Source organism: Leptodactylus fuscus, chromosome 2, assembly GCF_031893055.1.
Source record: "Leptodactylus fuscus isolate aLepFus1 chromosome 2, aLepFus1.hap2, whole genome shotgun sequence".
Lineage (NCBI taxonomy): Eukaryota > Metazoa > Chordata > Amphibia > Anura > Leptodactylidae > Leptodactylus > Leptodactylus fuscus.
In genome coordinates, this window is record NC_134266.1 from 121,422,294 (window position 1) to 121,448,528 (window position 26,235).

At 44.0% G+C, this 26,235-nt stretch overlaps 1 protein-coding gene across 1 annotated transcript in view; it reads left to right on the top strand.

Annotated features, from left to right (window-relative positions):
• LOC142195075 (uncharacterized) overlaps positions 1-26,235 on the top strand; it is a 61,976-nt gene that overhangs the window by 22,676 nt on the left and 13,065 nt on the right. Inside the window, exons 10-12 of the mRNA XM_075264591.1 lie at positions 18,360-18,445; positions 19,419-19,555; positions 23,402-23,491. Of these exons, the coding sequence (XP_075120692.1) occupies positions 18,360-18,445; positions 19,419-19,555; positions 23,402-23,491 (313 nt within the window). The remainder of the gene's footprint in view (positions 1-18,359; positions 18,446-19,418; positions 19,556-23,401; positions 23,492-26,235) is intronic.

Consider the following 26,235-nt stretch of genomic DNA (forward strand, 5'->3'; position numbering starts at 1 on the left):
GACTGGGAATTCAAAGAATATATTGGGAATACAAATACCCTCATTTCTTGCTACTGCCATATAGTGCCAGTGTCTGACTGGGAATTCAAAGAATATATTGGGGTTACGTGCACCCACAATTTTTACTACTGGTATACAGTGCCATTGTCTGACTGGGAATTCAAAGAATATATTGGGAATACAAATACCCTCATTTCTTGCTACTGCCATATAGTGCCAGTGTCTGACTGGGAATTCAAAGAATATATTGGGGTTACGTGCACCCACAATTTTTACTACTGGTATACAGTGCCATTGTCTGACTGGGAATTCAAAGAATATATTGGGAATACAAATACCCTCATTTCTTGCTACTGCCATATAGTGCCAGTGTCTGACTGGGAATTCAAAGAATATATTGGGGTTACGTGCACCCACAATTTTTACTACTGGTATACAGTGCCATTGTCTGACTGGGAATTCAAAGAATATATTGGGAATACAAATACCCTCATTTCTTGCTACTGCCATATAGTGCCAGTGTCTGACTGGGAATTCAAAGAATATATTGGGGTTACGTGCACCCACAATTTTTACTACTGGTATACAGTGCCATTGTCTGACTGGGAATTCAAAGAATATATTGGGGTTATAAATACCCTCATTTCTTGCTACTGCCATATAGTGCCAGTTTCTGACTGGTAATTCAAAGAATATATTGTGGTTACGTGCACCCACAATTTTTACTACTGGTATACAGTGCCATTGTCTGACTGGGAATTCAAAGAATATATTGGGAATACAAATACCCTCATTTCTTGCTACTGCCATATAGTGCCAGTGTCTGACTGGGAATTCAAAGAATATATTGGGGTTACGTGCACCCACAATTTTTACTACTGGTATACAGTGCCATTGTCTGACTGGGAATTCAAAGAATATATTGGGAATACAAATACCCTCATTTCTTGCTACTGCCATATAGTGCCAGTTTCTGACTGGTAATTCAAAGAATATATTGGGGTTACGTGCACCCACAATTTTTACTACTGGTATACAGTGCCATTGTCTGACTGGGAATTCAAAGAATATATTGGGAATACAAATACCCTCATTTCTTGCTACTGCCATATAGTGCCAGTGTCTGACTGGGAATTCAAAGAATATATTGGGGTTACGTGCACCCACAATTTTTACTACTGGTATACAGTGCCATTGTCTGACTGGGAATTCAAAGAATATATTGGGAATACAAATACCCTCATTTCTTGCTACTGCCATATAGTGCCAGTTTCCGACTGGTAATTCAAAGAATATATTGGGGTTACGTGCACCCACAATTTTTACTACTGGTATACAGTGCCATTGTCTGTCTGGGAATTCAAAGAATATATTGGGAATACAAATACCCTCATTTCTTGCTACTGCCATATAGTGCCAGTGTCTGACTGGGAATTCAAAGAATATATTGGGGTTACGTGCACCCACAATTTTTACTACTGGTATACAGTGCCATTGTCTGACTGGGAATTCAAAGAATATATTGGGAATACAAATACCCTCATTTCTTGCTACTGCCATATAGTGCCAGTGTCTGACTGGGAATTCAAAGAATATATTGGGGTTACGTGCACCCACAATTTTTACTACTGGTATACAGTGCCATTGTCTGACTGGGAATTCAAAGAATATATTGGGAATACAAATACCCTCATTTCTTGCTACTGCCATATAGTGCCAGTTTCTGACTGGTAATTCAAAGAATATATTGGGGTTACGTGCACCCACAATTTTTACTACTGGTATACAGTGCCATTGTCTGACTGGGAATTCAAAGAATATATTGGGGTTATAAATACCCTCATTTCTTGCTACTGCCATATAGTGCCAGTGTCTGACTGGTAATTCAAAGAATATATTGGGGTTACGTGCACCCACAATTTTTACTACTGGTATACAGTGCCATTGTCTGACTGGGAATTCAAAGAATATATTGGGAATACAAATACCCTCATTTCTTGCTACTGCCATATAGTGCCAGTGTCTGACTGGGAATTCAAAGAATATATTGGGGTTACGTGCACCCACAATTTTTACTACTGGTATACAGTGCCATTGTCTGACTGGGAATTCAAAGAATATATTGGGAATACAAATACCCTCATTTCTTGCTACTGCCATATAGTGCCAGTTTCTGACTGGTAATTCAAAGAATATATTGGGGTTACGTGCACCCACAATTTTTACTACTGGTATACAGTGCCATTGTCTGACTGGGAATTCAAAGAATATATTGGGGTTATAAATACCCTCATTTCTTGCTACTGCCATATAGTGCCAGTTTCTGACTGGTAATTCAAAGAATATATTGGGGTTACGTGCACCCACAATTTTTACTACTGGTATACAGTGCCATTGTCTGACTGGGAATTCAAAGAATATATTGGGAATACAAATACCCTCATTTCTTGCTACTGCCATATAGTGCCAGTTTCTGACTGGTAATTCAAAGAATATATTGTGGTTACGTGCACCCACAATTTTTACTACTGGTATACAGTGCCATTGTCTGACTGGGAATTCAAAGAATATATTGGGAATACAAATACCCTCATTTCTTGCTACTGCCATATAGTGCCAGTGTCTGACTGGGAATTCAAAGAATATATTGGGGTTACGTGCACCCACAATTTTTACTACTGGTATACAGTGCCATTGTCTGACTGGGAATTCAAAGAATATATTGGGAATACAAATACCCTCATTTCTTGCTACTGCCATATAGTGCCAGTGTCTGACTGGGAATTCAAAGAATATATTGGGGTTACGTGCACCCACAATTTTTACTACTGGTATACAGTGCCATTGTCTGACTGGGAATTCAAAGAATATATTGGGAATACAAATACCCTCATTTCTTGCTACTGCCATATAGTGCCAGTTTCTGACTGGTAATTCAAAGAATATATTGGGGTTACGTGCACCCACAATTTTTACTACTGGTATACAGTGCCATTGTCTGACTGGGAATTCAAAGAATATATTGGGGTTATAAATACCCTCATTTCTTGCTACTGCCATATAGTGCCAGTGTCTGACTGGTAATTCAAAGAATATATTGGGGTTACGTGCACCCACAATTTTTACTACTGGTATACAGTGCCATTGTCTGACTGGGAATTCAAAGAATATATTGGGAATACAAATACCCTCATTTCTTGCTACTGCCATATAGTGCCAGTGTCTGACTGGGAATTCAAAGAATATATTGGGGTTACGTGCACCCACAATTTTTACTACTGGTATACAGTGCCATTGTCTGACTGGGAATTCAAAGAATATATTGGGAATACAAATACCCTCATTTCTTGCTACTGCCATATAGTGCCAGTGTCTGACTGGGAATTCAAAGAATATATTGGGGTTACGTGCACCCACAATTTTTACTACTGGTATACAGTGCCATTGTCTGACTGGGAATTCAAAGAATATATTGGGAATACAAATACCCTCATTTCTTGCTACTGCCATATAGTGCCAGTGTCTGACTGGGAATTCAAAGAATATATTGGGGTTACGTGCACCCACAATTTTTACTACTGGTATACAGTGCCATTGTCTGACTGGGAATTCAAAGAATATATTGGGAATACAAATACCCTCATTTCTTGCTACTGCCATATAGTGCCAGTGTCTGACTGGGAATTCAAAGAATATATTGGGGTTACGTGCACCCACAATTTTTACTACTGGTATACAGTGCCATTGTCTGACTGGGAATTCAAAGAATATATTGGGAATACAAATACCCTCATTTCTTGCTACTGCCATATAGTGCCAGTGTCTGACTGGGAATTCAAAGAATATATTGGGGTTACGTGCACCCACAATTTTTACTACTGGTATACAGTGCCATTGTCTGACTGGGAATTCAAAGAATATATTGGGAATACAAATACCCTCATTTCTTGCTACTGCCATATAGTGCCAGTTTCTGACTGGTAATTCAAAGAATATATTGGGGTTACGTGCACCCACAATTTTTACTACTGGTATACAGTGCCATTGTCTGACTGGGAATTCAAAGAATATATTGGGAATACAAATACCCTCATTTCTTGCTACTGCCATATAGTGCCAGTTTCTGACTGGTAATTCAAAGAATATATTGGGGTTACGTGCATCCACAATTTTTACTACTGGTATACAGTGCCATTGTCTGACTGGGAATTCAAAGAATATATTGGGGTTATAAATACCCTCATTTCTTGCTACTGCCATATAGTGCCAGTTTCTGACTGGTAATTCAAAGAATATATTGGGGTTACGTGCACCCACAATTTTTACTACTGGTATACAGTGCCATTGTCTGACTGGGAATTCAAAGAATATATTGGGAATACAAATACCCTCATTTCTTGCTACTGCCATATAGTGCCAGTGTCTGACTGGTAATTCAAAGAATATATTGGGGTTACGTGCACCCACAATTTTTACTACTGGTATACAGTGCCATTGTCTGACTGGGAATTCAAAGAATATATTGGGAATACAAATACCCTCATTTCTTGCTACTGCCATATAGTGCCAGTGTCTGACTGGGAATTCAAAGAATATATTGGGGTTACGTGCACCCACAATTTTTACTACTGGTATACAGTGCCATTGTCTGACTGGGAATTCAAAGAATATATTGGGAATACAAATACCCTCATTTCTTGCTACTGCCATATAGTGCCAGTTTCTGACTGGTAATTCAAAGAATATATTGGGGTTACGTGCACCCACAATTTTTACTACTGGTATACAGTGCCATTGTCTGACTGGGAATTCAAAGAATATATTGGGGTTATAAATACCCTCATTTCTTGCTACTGCCATATAGTGCCAGTGTCTGACTGGGAATTCAAAGAATATATTGGGGTTACGTGCACCCACAATTTTTACTACTGGTATACAGTGCCATTGTCTGACTGGGAATTCAAAGAATATATTGGGAATACAAATACCCTCATTTCTTGCTACTGCCATATAGTGCCAGTGTCTGACTGGGAATTCAAAGAATATATTGGGGTTACGTGCACCCACAATTTTTACTACTGGTATACAGTGCCATTGTCTGACTGGGAATTCAAAGAATATATTGGGGTTATAAATACCCTCATTTCTTGCTACTGCCATATAGTGCCAGTTTCTGACTGGTAATTCAAAGAATATATTGGGGTTACGTGCACCCACAATTTTTACTACTGGTATACAGTGCCATTGTCTGACTGGGAATTCAAAGAGTATATTGGGAATACAAATACCCTCATTTCTTGCTACTGCCATATAGTGCCAGTGTCTGACTGGGAATTCAAAGAATATATTGGGGTTACGTGCACCCACAATTTTTTCTACTGGTATACAGTGCCATTGTCTGACTGGGAATTCAAAGAATATATTGGGGTTATAAATACCCTCATTTCTTGCTACTGCCATATAGTGCCAGTTTCTGACTGGTAATTCAAAGAATATATTGGGGTTACGTGCACCCACAATTTTTACTACTGGTATACAGTGCCATTGTCTGACTGGGAATTCAAAGAGTATATTGGGAATACAAATACCCTCATTTCTTGCTACTGCCATATAGTGCCAGTTTCTGACTGGTAATTCAAAGAATATATTGTGGTTACGTGCACCCACAATTTTTACTACTGGTATACAGTGCCATTGTCTGACTGGGAATTCAAAGAATATATTGGGAATACAAATACCCTCATTTCTTGCTACTGCCATATAGTGCCAGTGTCTGACTGGGAATTCAAAGAATATATTGGGGTTACGTGCACCCACAATTTTTACTACTGGTATACAGTGCCATTGTCTGACTGGGAATTCAAAGAATATATTGGGGTTATAAATACCCTCATTTCTTGCTACTGCCATATAGTGCCAGTGTCTGACTGGTAATTCAAAGAATATATTGGGGTTACGTGCACCCACAATTTTTACTACTGGTATACAGTGCCATTGTCTGACTGGGAATTCAAAGAATATATTGGGAATACAAATACCCTCATTTCTTGCTACTGCCATATAGTGCCAGTGTCTGACTGGGAATTCAAAGAATATATTGGGGTTACGTGCACCCACAATTTTTACTACTGGTATACAGTGCCATTGTCTGACTGGGAATTCAAAGAATATATTGGGGTTATAAATACCCTCATTTCTTGCTACTGCCATATAGTGCCAGTTTCTGACTGGTAATTCAAAGAATATATTGGGGTTACGTGCACCCACAATTTTTACTACTGGTATACAGTGCCATTGTCTGACTGGGAATTCAAAGAGTATATTGGGAATACAAATACCCTCATTTCTTGCTACTGCCATATAGTGCCAGTGTCTGACTGGGAATTCAAAGAATATATTGGGGTTACGTGCACCCACAATTTTTTCTACTGGTATACAGTGCCATTGTCTGACTGGGAATTCAAAGAATATATTGGGGTTATAAATACCCTCATTTCTTGCTACTGCCATATAGTGCCAGTTTCTGACTGGTAATTCAAAGAATATATTGGGGTTACGTGCACCCACAATTTTTACTACTGGTATACAGTGCCATTGTCTGACTGGGAATTCAAAGAGTATATTGGGAATACAAATACCCTCATTTCTTGCTACTGCCATATAGTGCCAGTTTCTGACTGGTAATTCAAAGAATATATTGTGGTTACGTGCACCCACAATTTTTACTACTGGTATACAGTGCCATTGTCTGACTGGGAATTCAAAGAATATATTGGGAATACAAATACCCTCATTTCTTGCTACTGCCATATAGTGCCAGTGTCTGACTGGGAATTCAAAGAATATATTGGGGTTACGTGCACCCACAATTTTTACTACTGGTATACAGTGCCATTGTCTGACTGGGAATTCAAAGAATATATTGGGGTTATAAATACCCTCATTTCTTGCTACTGCCATATAGTGCCAGTGTCTGACTGGTAATTCAAAGAATATATTGGGGTTACGTGCACCCACAATTTTTACTACTGGTATACAGTGCCATTGTCTGACTGGGAATTCAAAGAATATATTGGGAATACAAATACCCTCATTTCTTGCTACTGCCATATAGTGCCAGTGTCTGACTGGGAATTCAAAGAATATATTGGGGTTACGTGCACCCACAATTTTTACTACTGGTATACAGTGCCATTGTCTGACTGGGAATTCAAAGAATATATTGGGGTTATAAATACCCTCATTTCTTGCTACTGCCATATAGTGCCAGTTTCTGACTGGTAATTCAAAGAATATATTGGGGTTACGTGCACCCACAATTTTTACTACTGGTATACAGTGCCATTGTCTGACTGGGAATTCAAAGAGTATATTGGGAATACAAATACCCTCATTTCTTGCTACTGCCATATAGTGCCAGTGTCTGACTGGGAATTCAAAGAATATATTGGGGTTACGTGCACCCACAATTTTTACTACTGGTATACAGTGCCATTGTCTGACTGGGAATTCAAAGAATATATTGGGGTTATAAATACCCTCATTTCTTGCTACTGCCATAAAGTGCCAGTTTCTGACTGGTAATTCAAAGAATATATTGTGGTTACGTGCACCCACAATTTTTACTACTGGTATACAGTGCCATTGTCTGACTGGGAATTCAAAGAATATATTGGGAATACAAATACCCTCATTTCTTGCTACTGCCATATAGTGCCAGTGTCTGACTGGGAATTCAAAGAATATATTGGGGTTACGTGCACCCACAATTTTTACTACTGGTATACAGTGCCATTGTCTGACTGGGAATTCAAAGAATATATTGGGGTTATAAATACCCTCATTTCTTGCTACTGCCATATAGTGCCAGTTTCTGACTGGTAATTCAAAGAATATATTGTGGTTACGTGCACCCACAATTTTTACTACTGGTATACAGTGCCATTGTCTGACTGGGAATTCAAAGAATATATTGGGAATACAAATACCCTCATTTCTTGCTACTGCCATATAGTGCCAGTGTCTGACTGGGAATTCAAAGAATATATTGGGGTTACGTGCACCCACAATTTTTACTACTGGTATACAGTGCCATTGTCTGACTGGGAATTCAAAGAATATATTGGGGTTATAAATACCCTCATTTCTTGCTACTGCCATATAGTGCCAGTTTCTGACTGGGAATTCAAAGAATATATTGGGGTTACGTGCACCCACAATTTTTACTACTGGTATACAGTGCCATTGTCTGACTGGGAATTCAAAGAGTATATTGGGAATACAAATACCCTCATTTCTTGCTACTGCCATATAGTGCCAGTTTCTGACTGGTAATTCAAAGAATATATTGTGGTTACGTGCACCCACAATTTTTACTACTGGTATACAGTGCCATTGTCTGACTGGGAATTCAAAGAATATATTGGGAATACAAATACCCTCATTTCTTGCTACTGCCATATAGTGCCAGTGTCTGACTGGGAATTCAAAGAATATATTGGGGTTACGTGCACCCACAATTTTTACTACTGGTATACAGTGCCATTGTCTGACTGGGAATTCAAAGAATATATTGGGGTTATAAATACCCTCATTTCTTGCTACTGCCATATAGTGCCAGTTTCTGACTGGTAATTCAAAGAATATATTGGGGTTACGTGCACCCACAATTTTTACTACTGGTATACAGTGCCATTGTCTGACTGGGAATTCAAAGAGTATATTGGGAATACAAATACCCTCATTTCTTGCTACTGCCATATAGTGCCAGTGTCTGACTGGGAATTCAAAGAATATATTGGGCATACAAATACCCTCATTTCTTGCTACTGCCATATAGTGCCAGTTTCTGACTGGTAATTCAAAGAATATATTGGGGTTACGTGCACCCACAATTTTTACTACTGGTATACAGTGCCAATTTCTAACTAGGAATTCAAAATGCGCAAGGCTCCCGGAAAGGGACGTGGACGAGGCCGTGGGCGAGGTCGGGGGAATGGTTCTGGGGAGCAAGGTAGCAGTGAAGCCACAGGGCGTCCCGTGCCTACTCCTGTGGGGCAGCAAGCATTGCGCCACTCCACAGTGCCAGGGTTGCTTGCCACATTAACTAAACTGCAGGGTACAAACCTTAGTAGGCCCGAGAACCAGGAACAGGTCTTGCAATGGCTGTCAGAGAACGCTTACAGCACATTGTCCAGCAGCCAGTCAGACTCTGCCTCCTCTCCTCCTATTACCCAACAGTCTTGTCTTCCTTCCTCCCAAAATTCCGAAGCTTTACAGAACAATAACCCAAACTGTCCCTGCTCCCCAGAGCTGTTCTCCGCTCCTTTCATTGTCCCTCAACCTGCCTCTCCACGTCACGATTCCACGAACCTAACAGAGGAGCATCTGTGTCCAGATGCTCAAACACTAGAGTCTCCTCCATCTCCGTTCGATTTGGTGGTGGATGACCAGCAACCCACCCTCATCGACGATGATGTGACGCAGTTGCCGTCAGGGCATCCAGTTGACCGGCGCATTGTGCGGGAGGAGGAGATGAGACAGGAGTTGGAAGAGGAAGTGGTGGATGATGAGGACACTGACCCGACCTGGACAGGGGGGATGTCAAGCGGGGAAAGTAGTGTGGATGTTGAGGCAGGTGCAGCACCAAAAAGGGTAGCTAGAGGCAGAGGCAGAGGTCAGCAGCTTAGGCGAAGCCAGGCCACACCCGGAATCTCCCAAGATGTTCCAGTTCGTACCCAGCCCCGAAAAACTCCCACCTCGAGGGCACGTTTCTCGAAGGTGTGGAGTTTTTTCAAGGAATGCGCCGAGGACAGATATAGTGTTGTCTGCACAATTTGCCTCTCGAAATTGATTAGGGGCTCTGAGAAGAGCAACCTGTCCACCACTTCAATGCGCCGTCATTTGGAATCCAAGCACTGGAATCAGTGGCAGGCAGCAACGGCAGGACAAAGGCCGCCTGCCGTTCACGCCACTGCCACTGCCTCTGCCTCTGCCACTGCCACTGCTGACTGTGCTGGCGATGCACTCCAGAGGACGAGCCAGGACACCACTTCATCTGCCTCCGCCACTTTGTTGACTTCTACCTCATCCTCCCCTGGTCCTGTCTTATCTCCTTCTCCTGCACCATCAAAGGCACCATCAGGCGTTTCTTTACAACAACCCACCATCTCTCAGACATTGGAGCGGCGGCAGAAATACACTGCTAACCACCCACACGCGCAAGCCTTGAACGCCAACATCGCTAAACTGCTGGCCCAGGAGATGTTGGCGTTCCGGCTTGTTGAAACTCCCGCCTTCCTGGACCTGATGGCAACTGCGGCACCTCGCTATGCCGTCCCTAGCCATCACTACTTCTCCCGGTGTGCCGTCCCCGCCTTGCACCAGCACGTGTCACTCAACATCAGGCGGGCCCTTAGTTCCGCGCTTTGCACAAAGGTCCACTTGACCACCGACGCGTGGACAAGTGCATGCGGACAGGGACGCTACATTTCACTGACGGCACACTGGGTGAATGTAGTTGAGGCTGGGACTGCTTCCCAAACTGGCCCGGTGTACCTCGTCTCCCCGCCTAACATTCCTGGCAGGGACACGAGAAGAACACCCCCCTCCTCCTCCTCCTCTACCGCCTCCTCCTCTGCCACCGCCTCCTCCTCCGCCACCGCCTCCTCCTCCGCTGTTAGATTGACCCCAGCTACGAGTTGGAAACGTTGCAGCACTGGCGTTGGTAGACGTCAGCAGGCTGTGCTGAAGCTGATCAGCTTGGGGGACAGACAGCACACTGCCTCCGAGGTGAGGGATGCCCTCCTCGATGAGACGGCAATATGGTTTGAGCCGCTGCACCTGGGCCCAGGCATGGTCGTTTGTGATAACGGCCGGAACCTGGTAGCAGCTCTGGAGCTTGCCGGACTCCAACATGTTCCATGCCTGGCCCACGTCTTCAACCTAGTGGTGCAACGTTTCCTAAAGAGCTACCCCAATGTTCCAGAGCTACTGGTGAAAGTGCGGCGCATGTGCGCCCACTTTCGCAAGTCGACAGTAGCCGCTGCTAGCTTAAAATCTCTCCAGCAACGCCTGCATGTGCCACAACACCGGCTTTTGTGCGACGTCCCCACACGCTGGAACTCAACGTTTCAGATGTTGAATAGAGTGGTTGAGCAGCAGAGACCTTTGATGGAATACCAGCTACAAAACCCTAGGGTGCCACAAAGTCAGCTGCCTCAGTTTCACATCCATGAGTGGCCATGGATGAGAGACCTTTGTGACATCCTACGGGTCTTTGAGGAGTCCACAAGGAGGGTGAGCTCTGAGGATGCGATGGTGAGCCTTACAATCCCGCTCTTGTGTGTTCTGAGAGAATCCCTGATTGACATCAGGGATAACTCAGATCACACAGAGGAGTTAGGGATAGCATCCGATCCGTCACAGCTGGAGAGTAGGTCCACACATCTGTCCGCTTCACTGCGTTTAATGGAGGAGGAGGAGGAGGAGGAGGAGGAAGAAGAGTTGTCCGATGATGTGATGGTGATACAGGAGGCTTCCGGGCAACTTCGAATCGTCCCATTGTTGCAGCGCGGATGGGTAGACATGGAGGATGAGGAGGAAATGGAGATTGAACTTTCCGGTGGGGCCAGAGGAGTCATGCCAACTAACACTGTGGCAGACATGGCTGAGTTCATGTTGGGGTGCTTTACAACCGACAAGCGTATTGTCAAAATCATGGAGGACAACCAGTACTGGATCTTTGCTATCCTTGACCCCCGGTATAAAAACAACATCTCGTCTTTTATTCCGGTAGAGGGGAGGGCCAATCGCATCAATGCTTGCCACAGGCAATTGGTGCAGAATATGATGGAGATGTTTCCAGCATGTGACGTTGGCGGCAGGGAGGGCAGTTCCTCCAGTAGGCAACCAAGTTCTCACCGGTCCACACAAACGAGGGGCACACTGTCTAAGGTCTGGGACACCTTGATGGCACCCCCTCGCCAAAGTGCCGCCACGGAGGGTCCTAGTGTCACCAGGCGTGAGAAGTATAGGCGCATGTTGCGGGAATACCTTTCCGACCACAGCCCTGTCCTCTCCGACCCCTCTGCGCCCTACACGTATTGGGTGTCGAAGTTGGACCTGTGGCTTGAACTTGCCCTATATGCCTTGGAGGTGCTGTCCTGTCCTGCCGCCAGCGTCCTATCTGAGAGGGTGTTCAGTGCAGCCGGTGGCATCATCACTGACAAGCGCACCCGTCTGTCAGCTGAGAGTGCCGACCGGCTCACTTTGATAAAAATGAACCACCACTGGGTAGAGCCGTCATTTTTGTGCCCACCTGTGTAAAGCACCCCAACATGAAACTCCATGTCTGTACTCAACCTCTCCAATTCCTCCGCATCCTCATACTCATCCACCATAAGCGTTGCACAATTCTGCTAATACTAGGCTCCCTCCACCCTGATTTCCCCCAACTCTGCTGGTTAGAGGCTCCCTCCACCCTGATTTCCACCAACTCTGCTGGTTAGAGGCTCCCTCCACCATGAATTGGTCCAAACTGGGCTGTTTAGCGGCTCCCTCCACCATGAATTGGTCCAAACTGGGCTGGTTAGAGGCTCCCTCCACCATGAATTGGTCCAAACTGGGTTTTTTAGAGGCTCCCTCCACCATGAATTTGCCCAAACTGGGCTGTTTAGAGGCTCCCTCCACCATGAATTGGTCCAAACTGGGTTTTTTAGAGGCTCCCTCCACCATGAATTGGTCCAAACTGGGCTGTTTAGAGGCTCCCTCCACCATGAATTTGCCCAAACTGGGCTGTTTAGAGGCTCCCTCCACCATGAATTTGCCCAAACTGGGCTGGTTAGAGGCTCCCTCCACCATGAATTTGCCCAAACTGGGCTGGTTAGAGGCTCCCTCCACCATGAATTGGTCCAAACTGGGCTGGTTAGAGGCTCCCTCCACCATTAATTGGTCCAAACTGGGCTGTTTAGAGGCTCCCTCCACCATGAATTTGCCCAAACTGGGCTGGTTAGAGGCTCCCTCCACCATGAATTGGTCCAAACTGGGCTGGTTAGAGGCTCCCTCCACCATGAATTTCCCAAAACTTGGCTGTTTAGAGGCTCCCTCCACCATTAATTGGTCCAAACTGGGCTGGTTAGAGGCTCCCTCCACCATGAATTTGCCCAAACTGGGCTGTTTAGAGGCTCCCTCCACCATGAATTGGTCCAAACTGGGTTTTTTAGAGGCTCCCTCCACCATGAATTGGTCCAAACTGGGCTGTTTAGAGGCTCCCTCCACCATGAATTTGCCCAAACTGGGCTGTTTAGAGGCTCCCTCCACCATGAATTTGCCCAAACTGGGCTGGTTAGAGGCTCCCTCCACCATGAATTTCCCAAAACTTGGCTGTTTAGAGGCTCCCTCCACCATTAATTGGTCCAAACTGGGCTGGTTAGAGGCTCCCTCCACCATGAATTTGCCCAAACTGGGCTGTTTAGAGGCTCCCTCCACCATGAATTGGTCCAAACTGGGTTTTTTAGAGGCTCCCTCCACCATGAATTGGTCCAAACTGGGCTGTTTAGAGGCTCCCTCCACCATGAATTTGCCCAAACTGGGCTGTTTAGCGGCTCCCTCCACCATTAATTGGTCCAAACTGGGCTGGTTAGAGGCTCCCTCCACCATGAATTTGCCCAAACTGGGCTGTTTAGAGGCTCCCTCCACCATGAATTTGCCCAAACTGGGCTGGTTAGAGGCTCCCTCCACCATGAATTGGTCCAAACTGGGGTTTTTAGAGGCTCCCTCCACCATGAATTGGTCCAAACTTGGCTGTTTAGAGGCTCCCTCCACCATGAATTGGTCCAAACTGGGGTGGTTAGAGGCTCCCTCCACCATTAATTGGTCCAAACTGGGCTGGTTAGAGGCTCCCTCCACCATTAATTGGTCCAAACTGGGCTGGTTAGAGGCTCCCTCCACCATTAATTGGTCCAAACTGGGCTGGTTAGAGGCTCCCTCCACCATGAATTTGCCCAAACTGGGCTGTTTAGAGGCTCCCTCCACCATGAATTGGTCCAAACTGGGTTTTTTAGAGGCTCCCTCCACCATGAATTGGTCCAAACTGGGCTGTTTAGAGGCTCCCTCCACCATGAATTTGCCCAAACTGGGCTGTTTAGCGGCTCCCTCCACCATTAATTGGTCCAAACTGGGCTGGTTAGAGGCTCCCTCCACCATGAATTTGCCCAAACTGGGCTGTTTAGAGGCTCCCTCCACCATGAATTTGCCCAAACTGGGCTGGTTAGAGGCTCCCTCCACCATGAATTGGTCCAAACTGGGGTTTTTAGAGGCTCCCTCCACCATGAATTGGTCCAAACTTGGCTGTTTAGAGGCTCCCTCCACCATGAATTGGTCCAAACTGGGGTGGTTAGAGGCTCCCTCCACCATTAATTGGTCCAAACTGGGCTGGTTAGAGGCTCCCTCCACCATTAATTGGTCCAAACTGGGCTGGTTAGAGGCTCCCTCCACCATTAATTGGTCCAAACTGGGCTGGTTAGAGGCTCCCTCCACCATGAATTGGTCCAAACTGGGGTTTTTAGAGGCTCCCTCCACCATGAATTGGTCCAAACTTGGCTGTTTAGAGGCTCCCTCCACCATGAATTGGTCCAAACTGGGTTTTTTAGAGGCTCCCTCCACCATGAATTGGTCCAAACTGGGGTTTTTAGAGGCTCCGTCCACCATGAATTGGTCCAAACTGGGCTGTTTAGCGGCTCCCTCCACCATTAATTGGTCCAAACTGGGCTGGTTAGAGGCTCCCTCCACCATGAATTTGCCCAAACTGGGCTGTTTAGAGGCTCCCTCCACCATGAATTTGCCCAAACTGGGCTGGTTAGAGGCTCCCTCCACCATGAATTGGTCCAAACTGGGGTTTTTAGAGGCTCCCTCCACCATGAATTGGTCCAAACTTGGCTGTTTAGAGGCTCCCTCCACCATTAATTGGTCCAAACTGGGCTGGTTAGAGGCTCCCTCCACCATGAATTGGTCCAAACTGGGGTTTTTAGAGGCTCCCTCCACCATGAATTTGCCCAAACTGGGCTGTTTAGAGGCTCCCTCCACCATGAATTGGTCCAAACTGGGTTTTTTAGAGGCTCCCTCCACCATGAATTGGTCCAAACTGGGCTGTTTAGAGGCTCCCTCCACCATGAATTTGCCCAAACTGGGCTGTTTAGCGGCTCCCTCCACCATTAATTGGTCCAAACTGGGCTGGTTAGAGGCTCCCTCCACCATGAATTTGCCCAAACTGGGCTGTTTAGAGGCTCCCTCCACCATGAATTTGCCCAAACTGGGCTGTTTAGAGGCTCCCTCCACCATGAATTGGTCCAAACTGGGTTTTTTAGAGGCTCCCTCCACCATGAATTGGTCCAAACTGGGCTGTTTAGAGGCTCCCTCCACCATGAATTTGCCCAAACTGGGCTGTTTAGCGGCTCCCTCCACCATTAATTGGTCCAAACTGGGCTGGTTAGAGGCTCCCTCCACCATGAATTTGCCCAAACTGGGCTGTTTAGAGGCTCCCTCCACCATGAATTTGCCCAAACTGGGCTGGTTAGAGGCTCCCTCCACCATGAATTGGTCCAAACTGGGGTTTTTAGAGGCTCCCTCCACCATGAATTGGTCCAAACTTGGCTGTTTAGAGGCTCCCTCCACCATGAATTGGTCCAAACTGGGGTGGTTAGAGGCTCCCTCCACCATTAATTGGTCCAAACTGGGCTGGTTAGAGGCTCCCTCCACCATTAATTGGTCCAAACTGGGCTGGTTAGAGGCTCCCTCCACCATTAATTGGTCCAAACTGGGCTGGTTAGAGGCTCCCTCCACCATGAATTTGCCCAAACTGGGCTGGTTAGAGGCTCCCTCCACCATGAATTGGTCCAAACTGGGTTTTTTAGAGGCTCCCTCCACCATGAATTTGCCCAAACTGGGCTGGTTAGAGGCTCCCTCCACCATGAATTTGCCCAAACTGGGCTGGTTAGAGGCTCCCTCCACCATGAATTGGTCCAAACTGGGTTTTTTAGAGGCTCCCTCCACCATGAATTTGCCCACACTGGGCTGGTTAGAGGCTCCCTCCACCATGAATTGGTCCAAACTGGGGTTTTTAGAGGCTCCCTCCACCATGAATTTGCCCAAACTGGGGTGTTTAGAGGCTCCCTCCACCATGAATTTGCCCAAACTCTGCTGGTTAGAGGCTCAATCCACCCTGATTTTCAAAACAAATGTTGGTGCCAACCTCAACTTACTACAAGGGCCAAATTCACTGCTGGTGACAAGCTCTCCTCACTGCAAGTGCCAAATACACATGTTTCAAGGTGTTTTCCTACTGTCAGAGATGTGGTATTGAGTGTGTAAAGTGTGTAGTTGTTAGGCTGTGATGTTGGGGTAATAGAGGGTCTTTGGTGTGTTAGATGCCCCCAGACATGCTTCCCCTGCTGTCCCAGTGTCATTCCAGAGGTGTTGGCATCATTTCCTGGGGTGTCATAGTGGACTTGGTGACCCTCCAGACACGGATTTGGGTTTCCCCCTTAACGAGTATCTGTTCCCCATAGACTATAATGGGGTTCGAAACCCATTCGAACACACGAACATTGAGCGGCTGTTCGAATCGAATTTCGAACCTCGAACATTTTAGTGTTCGCTCATCTCTAGTTATTTATTCTCTAGGCTTTTTATAAATAAACCAGTTTGCTGTACATTTTTTTGTCCCTGTCTTGATCTTGACCTTTTGGGTCCACACCACTGCTTCTACCAAGCTAACTTCACCACAATATATATATATATATATATATATATATATATATATATATATATATATATATAATCATGTGTCATGTCTATTCTGCCCTTGCCCAGTACCACTTCTCGTGGTGTAATTCTCCAGTGTGAAAAACAGAGATTTTACCCACCTTCTTTGAAACTGTTTGTCTGCATAGTATAATCTTACTGAATAACTTGCTGACCGCTTTATTGTGAAATTACATTTTTCCCTCACTGACCACCTTTCTGTTCTGATATACACAGTATTTACTGTATGAACAATAAGTCAAAGTCTGTTTGAGCTTCAGTCTGACAATAGACTTAACACTGTGTGCAAAAGAGGAGCAGAAAGTGGAGCATATAACTTCACCTTGAAGCTGTCAGTAACTTATTCAGTAACACTAGGTTCAGACCTGTTCCATTCAGACACCCCGAACAGAAACCTAGTCTGCTTGCAGGAATATTCTCTCCACATTTTTAAAGGTGAATAGGGAATAAAATCCCCAGGCAGAGACCAGACTGGTGTGAACCTAGCCTAGCATGGTGTAAGAGAATTGCTAGTTGTGTAATTCCCTAGTGCTGCCATGGAAACAATGGAAGGAGGAAAAGACAGAGACAGTGAGCTCTAAACCCAACTCATCCCTTTTCCCTGCCTACTTGTCTGAACTATCCTATGCAACAGACAGTTGGGTGGTGAAACCCTTCCTAGATATCGGTGATGACACAGAACGCAGACAAGACAAACAACACAGAAGAGGAGTCAGCAAGCTAGGGTCCAAGCCAGAAAGACAAAGCAGTACAAAATCGTAATCCAAAGAGCACCGTGTTTCCCCGAAAATAAGACAGTGTCTTATATTGAATTGTGGTCCTAAAGATATGCTAGCTCTTATTTTCAGGGGATGTCTTATTGTACTTGTGTGTGCTGCTGCCACCACTGTGCTACGCTGAGATGTGCTTGCTGTGCAAAGACTGTATGAAGAAAAACATTGTACCCGGCTGAACGCTTTGTGCGGTGCTTCGAGTGCACAGGTAAGCTGGCTTCTGCCGCTGCTGCTGTGATACCGTACATTTTATCCACTGTTCCTGCTGCTGTGGGATGAGCTGGGAGAGTGGACCCCCCACCATATAAAATGATTAGTGTATGCACAGTGGGCATCTCACAGCTCATTCTACAGCAGCAGGAACAGTAGATACAACATATCGCAGCGGTGTCTGCAGCCTGCATACCTGTGCACAGGGAACATCGCGCACTGTGTTCAGCCGGCTGCAATGTTTTTCTTCATACAATCTTTGCTCAGAAAGATTATTATTATTGGGGGATGTCATAGTTTTGAGGGGTGCCTTATATTAGGCAATTCAATAAAACCTCTGCTATGTCTTACTTTCGGCGGATGACTTATTTTCGGGGAAACAGGGTACTATAAGCAAAGAATCAAACTGAACATTCTCCCTGCACCGCAACGTGCAGGGTAGTGCAGAGACCCGAACAGTCAGAAACTTTACACACAGGCTCATTTTTAAGCTGAGAGGACAAAAAAAACTTGACTGATTTTTCAGGTCTGACAGTCATAATTTTATTCCATCAGGTAATAGGTCCTTTTGCTGATAATGCCTATGAACTGTTTGGAGATTATGAGCCACATCCAGATCCTCAATATATTTCCACTCCAAGGTAAGATAGAAAGCTACTGTAAGTATAATTGTTTATTGTGATAATTTAGAGTTAGAGGTTGTTCACACTTGCGCCCCTGTGCACCCTGTGTCATTCCGCCGGGAAGCCGACCCCTGATTGTGATAATGTGTTTGGTACGGTATACTATTTAGGAATTATTGTCTTTCTGCTTGTGCCACTTTGTCACAGGTATTGGTACCGTACAATCCAATGATTTTTTTTTTGTCCCCTGTGATGTAGGTGGCTTCTAATTTTATCTTGGAATACTGATATTTATATGGTTTGGAAGAGCTAGGTATTTTAATAGTCTTTATTAAAGGTTATATTTTATTAGTCTTTTTCTGTGAATAACAAAGTACTTTGGTTGTAATTAGAGATGAGCGAGTACTGTTCGGATCAGCCGATCCAAACAGCACGCTCCATAGAAATGAATGGATGCACCTGGTACTTCCACTTTGACGGCGGCCGGCCGCTTAACCCCCCGCGTGTCGGCTACGTTCATTCATTTCTATGCAAGCGTGCTGTTCGGATCGGCTGATCCCAACAGTACTCGCTGATCTCTAGTTGTAATAGGAAGTCCTTGTTTAGCTACGTCACCACACTAAGCCTCCTGCTTCTGTTCTTGTCTCTCTCTTATTACTCTACTCCCTCCATAAACATGTATTTGTTATCTGACTTATGTGACCTGCAGTCTGTCTCGAGATTGATATAGCAAGGATTTGCAGAGTGAAATTTATCAGTGGGTGAGAGAGTAGAAAAATACTCTGAAAAGAGCCAAAAGAAGCATTTTTCTCTGATAAGATATATTAGAAGAAAGGTTCTTACATATGTTTGTACTATTGATTTATGCAAAGTTTGGTTTTTTTAAACTGTTGATTTTTGTAGGATGTTATTTAAATTGTATGTTATATGTCTTTCAATTAATTAAGTCAGAAGCATCCATGATGCATTTAACACCTATTCTTCTTCTCAGAGTTGGTATTGCAAAGCTTCCAGTGGAAGTTAGCTTTGCCGCAGGATGCAGTGATGCACAATGTAAAACCTACTCCTCCAAAGAGATCATAGCATTGGTCAAGACTGTCGATGTAATCATTGTATGCCTTGGCACAGGTAGGTGTAGGCAATGCAAAGATTCATTTGATCATCATATCATAAAACATGGCAGTGCTATGACATTGTAATATAAGGCATTGTAACATAAACATTATTAAACATTATGACGATATTCTGAGGTTATAAAACAAACAGAGTACTTTTCAACATCATTATAAGAATGAAGTGCATTATGACATTAGTATTACGTTATGACCTTATAGGGCGGAATTAAATCAGTAGGACATTAAGATATCATTAGATATTATGACCTAAAACATAAAATCATAAGACATTATATGACATCACTATTGCATTACGATGACCTTATATCAGTGCCTTTTCATGGCACCGTAAAACTTAATAATTTATTCATGACATTGTGACATTTTAAGACATGACATCATTATGACAGTCCTTATGACATCAGCATAACATTATAACATGTCCATAACATAACGTACATTATTACATAATTCATGACATTATCCAGTTGTAAGCCATTACAACATCAGTATAACATTATGGCATAAGTCCCTATGACATTATATATTATATAAATAAACCTTACAACAGGTAAAAAAAATAAGCAAAATAAAATACACCCCTAACTTTAGGCAAAAAGGAAAAACAAAACTCCTGCTTGTTTGAGCTCTAACTAATACAGAACAAAGCTAACTGTACGTGTGGATTACTACTAGCCACACAACACACAAAAAAAAAAAATATATCAATCAGGTCCCACCATAAGTTCATCTCCCCAGACAAGACTCAAAAACCCAACCAGTCTTGCCCAGAAGTTCAGGTTCTGCAGCATTTTATGGGCCAGTAACAAGCCTAGGTCTCACACTGGGCTGATGCTTACTCAATACCAGCACTGGGCTAGAAACCTGGGCAAGATATATCATGATTCCAGCACCCTGTCTCTTTCTTACTATAGAATGAATCATTATGATGTCTAATCCTAACACTTTCTGACGTCTGTATAAAATAAAATAAAAAGTGAAATGTATCCTTGCTGCCTCTGCGGCCTCCCTTGGGTTATATGTGAACTGTTGACTATACTGTGCTTTATTGTTTTTTGAGGACTTTTTGCTTCTGCATTTTTTCCTCTAGGTCATGCTGTTGCTAAGTTTTCGTGCCCTGCGGGTGACCGCTGCAGAACTTGTTCTGTGTCGCTTGCCGGTGGTGTGTTTTGCCCCTCTCCCCTGCTGGGGTGGGGCGTTCTGCGGCCTACTGCCTCCTGCCGTGCGGTGCCTCCAGTTGGTACCGGTGCCCGGACTGCAGATGTATAATCCGTATTTAGACCTCAATGGCCGCGGCGCCTCCGTTCGGGCGTTGGGATGCTTTGATGTGAAGGTTTCCTTGACTGGTTGTATATGACTGGTTTTGACTCCTTCACCCCTATCTCTGTTTCATTTTGTATTGCTGCTTGTGGATTTGGTAGCTTTGGGTTTCTGAACTACCTCTCCCCCTGTTACTAGGTTTAGCAGCTCTTGGGGGGGCATACTGCGGTATGCCCCTGAGACCTGCGTAAGTGGGTAATTTCCCACTGTTTTTTGTTGTCCGGTCCGGACTAGCTTGGATCGGAAGGGCTTTTCCCTTTTTGTCTTTTCCTTTAGTGTTTGTCTAGTTAGCTGGTATTTGTCCTGTTTCTTTTCCCCCCCTGATCCTTTCCCTACTTCTTTCACTCCAACCCCCCCCTCCACTTCTGCTGCCGTCCTTGGTCTCCGTAGCCTTTGCTCTCATCCACGCCTACGGTCTTAATACTCCAGGGTAGCACCCCTTTTTGCCTCAACTACCATGGGGTGTGTGAATCCACGTAGCCGTTAATCAAGCACCGCGTTTTAGGGAAGGTTCGGCCCCTGTCCTATCGTCCTCTAGATCTCCTGATTCGTATCAGTTCGGGGGGTCGATCTACTGATTAATCGCTCTGTCACCTGGTAGCTTAATGCGGCTTTCATGGATGCTTCATGTAGGTTCCTCTTTGATAATGTCGCACTCCCTCATCTACATCCTGAGTTCCCCTGTATTGATAGACAACTGCACGAGAGGCCTGCATGGAGGCTTGGACCCCATGGATTCTCTTTCAAGGTACCCATAGATACAGAGACCTGGTTGGTTGTTGTGTCTTATGTGATTGCTGGTTGCCTGGCCGATGCTCGGAGCTGTTCCCCAATCCCTCTTCCCCCTTTTTCCCTCTCCACTGGTTTTGTACTTTTCCCTGTCTTTTTCCGTGATGATTGCCCCTGTGGGCTCTATTTTGTGTGCTAGGTGTGTGTTCCGTCCGTCTGGACGTGTTACTTTGCATATTTTGCTGTTATGGGCTGGTGTGCCTCGGCCTTGCTGTATATCTGTTTTGTTCGGCCTACTTCTTGTCTGTTTATCGACACATTATACAATACAATACGTCTTTGACACTGTAAGAAACAATGACATCATATGATGTTTTGACATGAGAAATTGTAAGTATTGTAATTGTAAGTACAGTATTATTATGACTTTAAAAGGCTTTTTGACATCAGTATGTGGGGAAGGTAGCTCAGTAGAAGCAGTGGTGCGGATCCAACCAGTCAGAGACAGGGACTCAAATCATGCAGCAAAGCGGTATTTTAAAAAAACAGCAAAACAAATAAACTTTTACGTCAAGCACAGGATAAGCAAAATAAAATACAGCCTTCAAGGGGTTGTTCACTTTCAGACCAATATTGAGAGACAAATGTTGTGGTTTGTATAATAAAAAGTTGTACAATTTTCCAATATACTTTCTGTATTTATTCCTCACAGTTTTCTAGATATCTGCTTGTTGTCATTCATTCTGTTACTGACCATGGTCATGTGATTTACGGTCCATGGTCATGTGATGAGTACACAGGTGCCGCTGGTTATAGTCACAGCACAATAATCAGACATCTGCCTGGTAATCAGCTGTGCACCTGTGTGCTCATCACATGACTATCTCTGCAAAACAGAGATAATATTAAAATACTATTATTTAGCACTTGAAGTTGATGTCACCAAAGGTCCTGTAACCAGCACTGCTTTACTACCTGCTGCTGATACACTGGGAAGTTAAAGGGGTATTACCATGACGCTTGTTCACTAACCTGCAGGCTGTTGTGCTCTATTTACTTCCTGCTTTTCTCAGCACATTGGTGGGCGGCGTTTCACTTGCACGGGATTGGTTGTAAATGAGTTACCACAGTGTGAAGCTGATGTAACAGAGCTGGATTTGAGTCCCTTTGCATTACATACAGAGGTAACGGACTCCCTATCTCAGCCCTTATCGGCCAAATTCAATTAAACCGACTGATAAGAGCTCAGAAATCCCGGAGCTCTCACCTCCCGTACTTGAGAAGCTCCGCTACTTAAAAGACACAAACAGCTCAGAGCTGCTGCCAACCCCTCCCTCCCCCTGAGAGCAGGCAGCTACATCACTTGACAAATGAGCAGATAATCCCAAGGGCCATAGAAATGGAGTGTAAACAATGAAGTGAATAAATTATGATAAAGGCCAAACAAAGCAGTTGTGATAAAGCAATGCATTTAGGAAAAGTTTTAAATCCACATAAACTAGCAGTATAGACAGGATCCTTGTGATGGGACAACCCCTTTAATGTTGGCATGGTGACCTGGCTGTGAGAGAGGGGGATACTGTAGCAGTAGTTTTGTTAAATCCCCCAGTGTGTTTTGAAGATGACAGATGGTTTCACTGACCATGGACACAATAACAAATGTTGAAGATCTGGATATAATCCACCTACACTAATAATTTTCAGCAAGTGTTCACTTGAAAAGGTTTTCTTCACGTAATCTTTGTTTTTGCCACCAAAAAATCTATAGAATTCACTATTTGTCTTTTAGGTATAACTGTAGAGATGGAGAGCAAAGACCGGGAGAATCTCTTACTTCCTGGTTACCAGGCTACATTACTGAAGGATGCTGTTGATGCAGGTAAATCATCAGACACTGTAGTATTTGTTACACTAGCATTATGCAATTCACAACGACAAAATCAGTGCTATAGTACAGAAAATTGCCTAATGAAGATAAATCAGACCACACATATAACTTTGCATCAGCTCTATTTCTCCCAGTTCCTCCATAAACCAGCGAGAATGTTTGTTTATTTTTGTGGGGATTGAGAAATAAGAATTGGACATGTTGAAATCCAAGGGTATGTTCACATGATGGAAAATAAAGAGGAATTCCTCCTCATTTTCTACCACCAGCATTTTTGGCGTGGTCTAGCTGCGATGGGATGCTGATGCAATGAATCAGTATTCCTTTGTGGCATCCCTCTGCTGATTAGGCCCGGGTGAATGGGCCTAATCAGGAGGGAGTCTCCGTGGCTGAATCAGCCGCAGTGTCCGTGGCAAGAACGAGCAGGACACTTCTTTTTTCTGCGTCCTGCTGCAATCTCTGCCGCTCATTAAAAACAATAGGAGGTGGTTTCCGGGAGGATTTGGGGGCAAAATCCATGGCAAATTCCTCCGTGTGAACACAACCCAACAGCACCTTTGTATATTGTGTTTATTTTTTAATTTTAAGCCATACAAAGGAAAAATAAATGGCATAAACAGATATAAGCTCAGTGACAAATAGATAAAGCCATATGAAATATAAAGGAATAACCTTTGAAGCAGTATCTGGTAAGGAGCATCATTAGAACATCACATGTCTTAGGTTATACTCAAGTGTGATTTACTTTTTCAGTACACACTTACACATTCATACGCACTGCTCTGGAATAAGTGACCTACAATAGAGATGAACTGCCTGTTAGTTTTGATCTGCAATAAGCAGCCTGGAGTGTCTCTGGCAGCATATGTTAACTTATATTTGGGCAGGTCTGATTGCTCAAATTATGCACATCTCCAGAGCTTCATGTCCCAGCTCAGCCAAAGCTAGATTTGGGCATCTCCACATAGCTTACAGAATCCTATGTATCACTGGAATTATCCCAGGTCCATGTCTGTCATTTTGGGTTACTGCCTGGAGCACTGAGCGACCTGCTTGCTGTGATATTGCCACTCCTAGAAGCCACTGAGGATAGGATCAGCAGGACGAGCTATTTTTTTCTCAGACTGCAGGCACCAAGAGAGGGGATTCGACTATATTGGATCGCTTGCTGATGGTAATCCAATATACCTGTACCTTGACCTGGAATGTGTTACTAGAGCTGCAGAGGAAACTGATTGTGGACATTCACCCCCCTGGTGCCTCAGTCAAAGATGACCAAGGTGTAATTTTCCAGTGGCGCATGAGTGCTGCCATTTTGGTGTAGATCACCTGTCCCCAGAATGAGATTCAGGGGCTGCTCTATGCAGCCTGTAATAGAAGTTCCGCAATTTTACAATGCATTGCAGTGCATTGTATTAGTGATCAGACCCCTAGGGTTCAAGATAGGGGAGTCTAATAATTACACTTAAAGAATAAATAAAAAATTAAAAATTCAAATTAGCAAATCAATGGAGGTGCCAGGTGTTGGACTTTCACCAATCTGGTATTGATCTATTCAGAGCTGTTTCTTTAAAGTGGCTCTATCATTGGGTAAAGTCATTTTTAACTAAGTAGATACTTGCATAGCCTTTAGAATGGCTATTCCACACCTACCTTTTGTATGTAAATCGCCTCAGTAGTTTTTGAAAGAGACCATTTTTATTCACATGCTAATTAGCCTCCAGTGAGCACAGGAAGTTCTCCGCAAGCACTCCTCTCTCTGCTATGTGTGTGAGAGCAGGGAGATGAGTCATCAGCAGCAGCAGCCTGTGCTGTACACATAGCAGACATTGATCGCTGAGACTTCCTGTGCTCGCTGGAGGCTAATTAGCATATGAATAAAAGTGGGCTCATTCAAAAACTACCAAAGTGATTTACATACGAAAGGTATGTGTGGAATAGCCGTTCGAAAGGCTATGCAAGTATATGTTTAGTTAAAAATGACTTTTCACAATGATAGAGGCCCTTTAAAGAGGACCTCTTCAACAAGTACACCTGTTTGCATCAATTTTTTTCTCCAGCCCCCATCATTCTTGAACAAACAATGATGTTAGTTGTGGTGTTTAATATGCTATTCAGTCTCTATATACCATAAGACTGGTAGTGGCAGGCAGGAGCAGGCAAGGGGTGTGATTCTGAGCCCTGACATTGCTTGCCTCTGATTGGAGCTCTGAATCACACCCCATGCCTGACACTGCCCTTCTGACATTACAGGGCTTAAATAGCACATCAGGCAACAACACTTACTGTACTTGTTGCTCAGCAATGGTGTTGGCCATAGAGAAAAATCCAACTGAACCCATATCAGTGGAGCAGTGACTATTAACAAATGCTAACAACTTGAATTGGTGAAAATGTTGAGAGGTCTTTTTTAATTGGAGCTGTTTCTTTATTGGTGCAAGTTTTTAGACTAACACTGTTTAAACAGTTCTGCATATATATTTCATTTCACACAATTGCTATAGGCAGAGTTTGCCCCAAATATGTTAATGTTCCTGCATATACAGTCCTATGAAAAAGTTTGGGCACCCCTATTAATCTTAATCATTTTTAGTTCTAAATATTTTGGTGTTTGCAACAGCCATTTCAGTTTGATATATCTAATAACTGATGGACACAGTAATATTTCAGGATTGAAATGAGGTTTATTGTACTAACAGAAAATGCGCAATATGCATTAAACCAAAATTTGACCG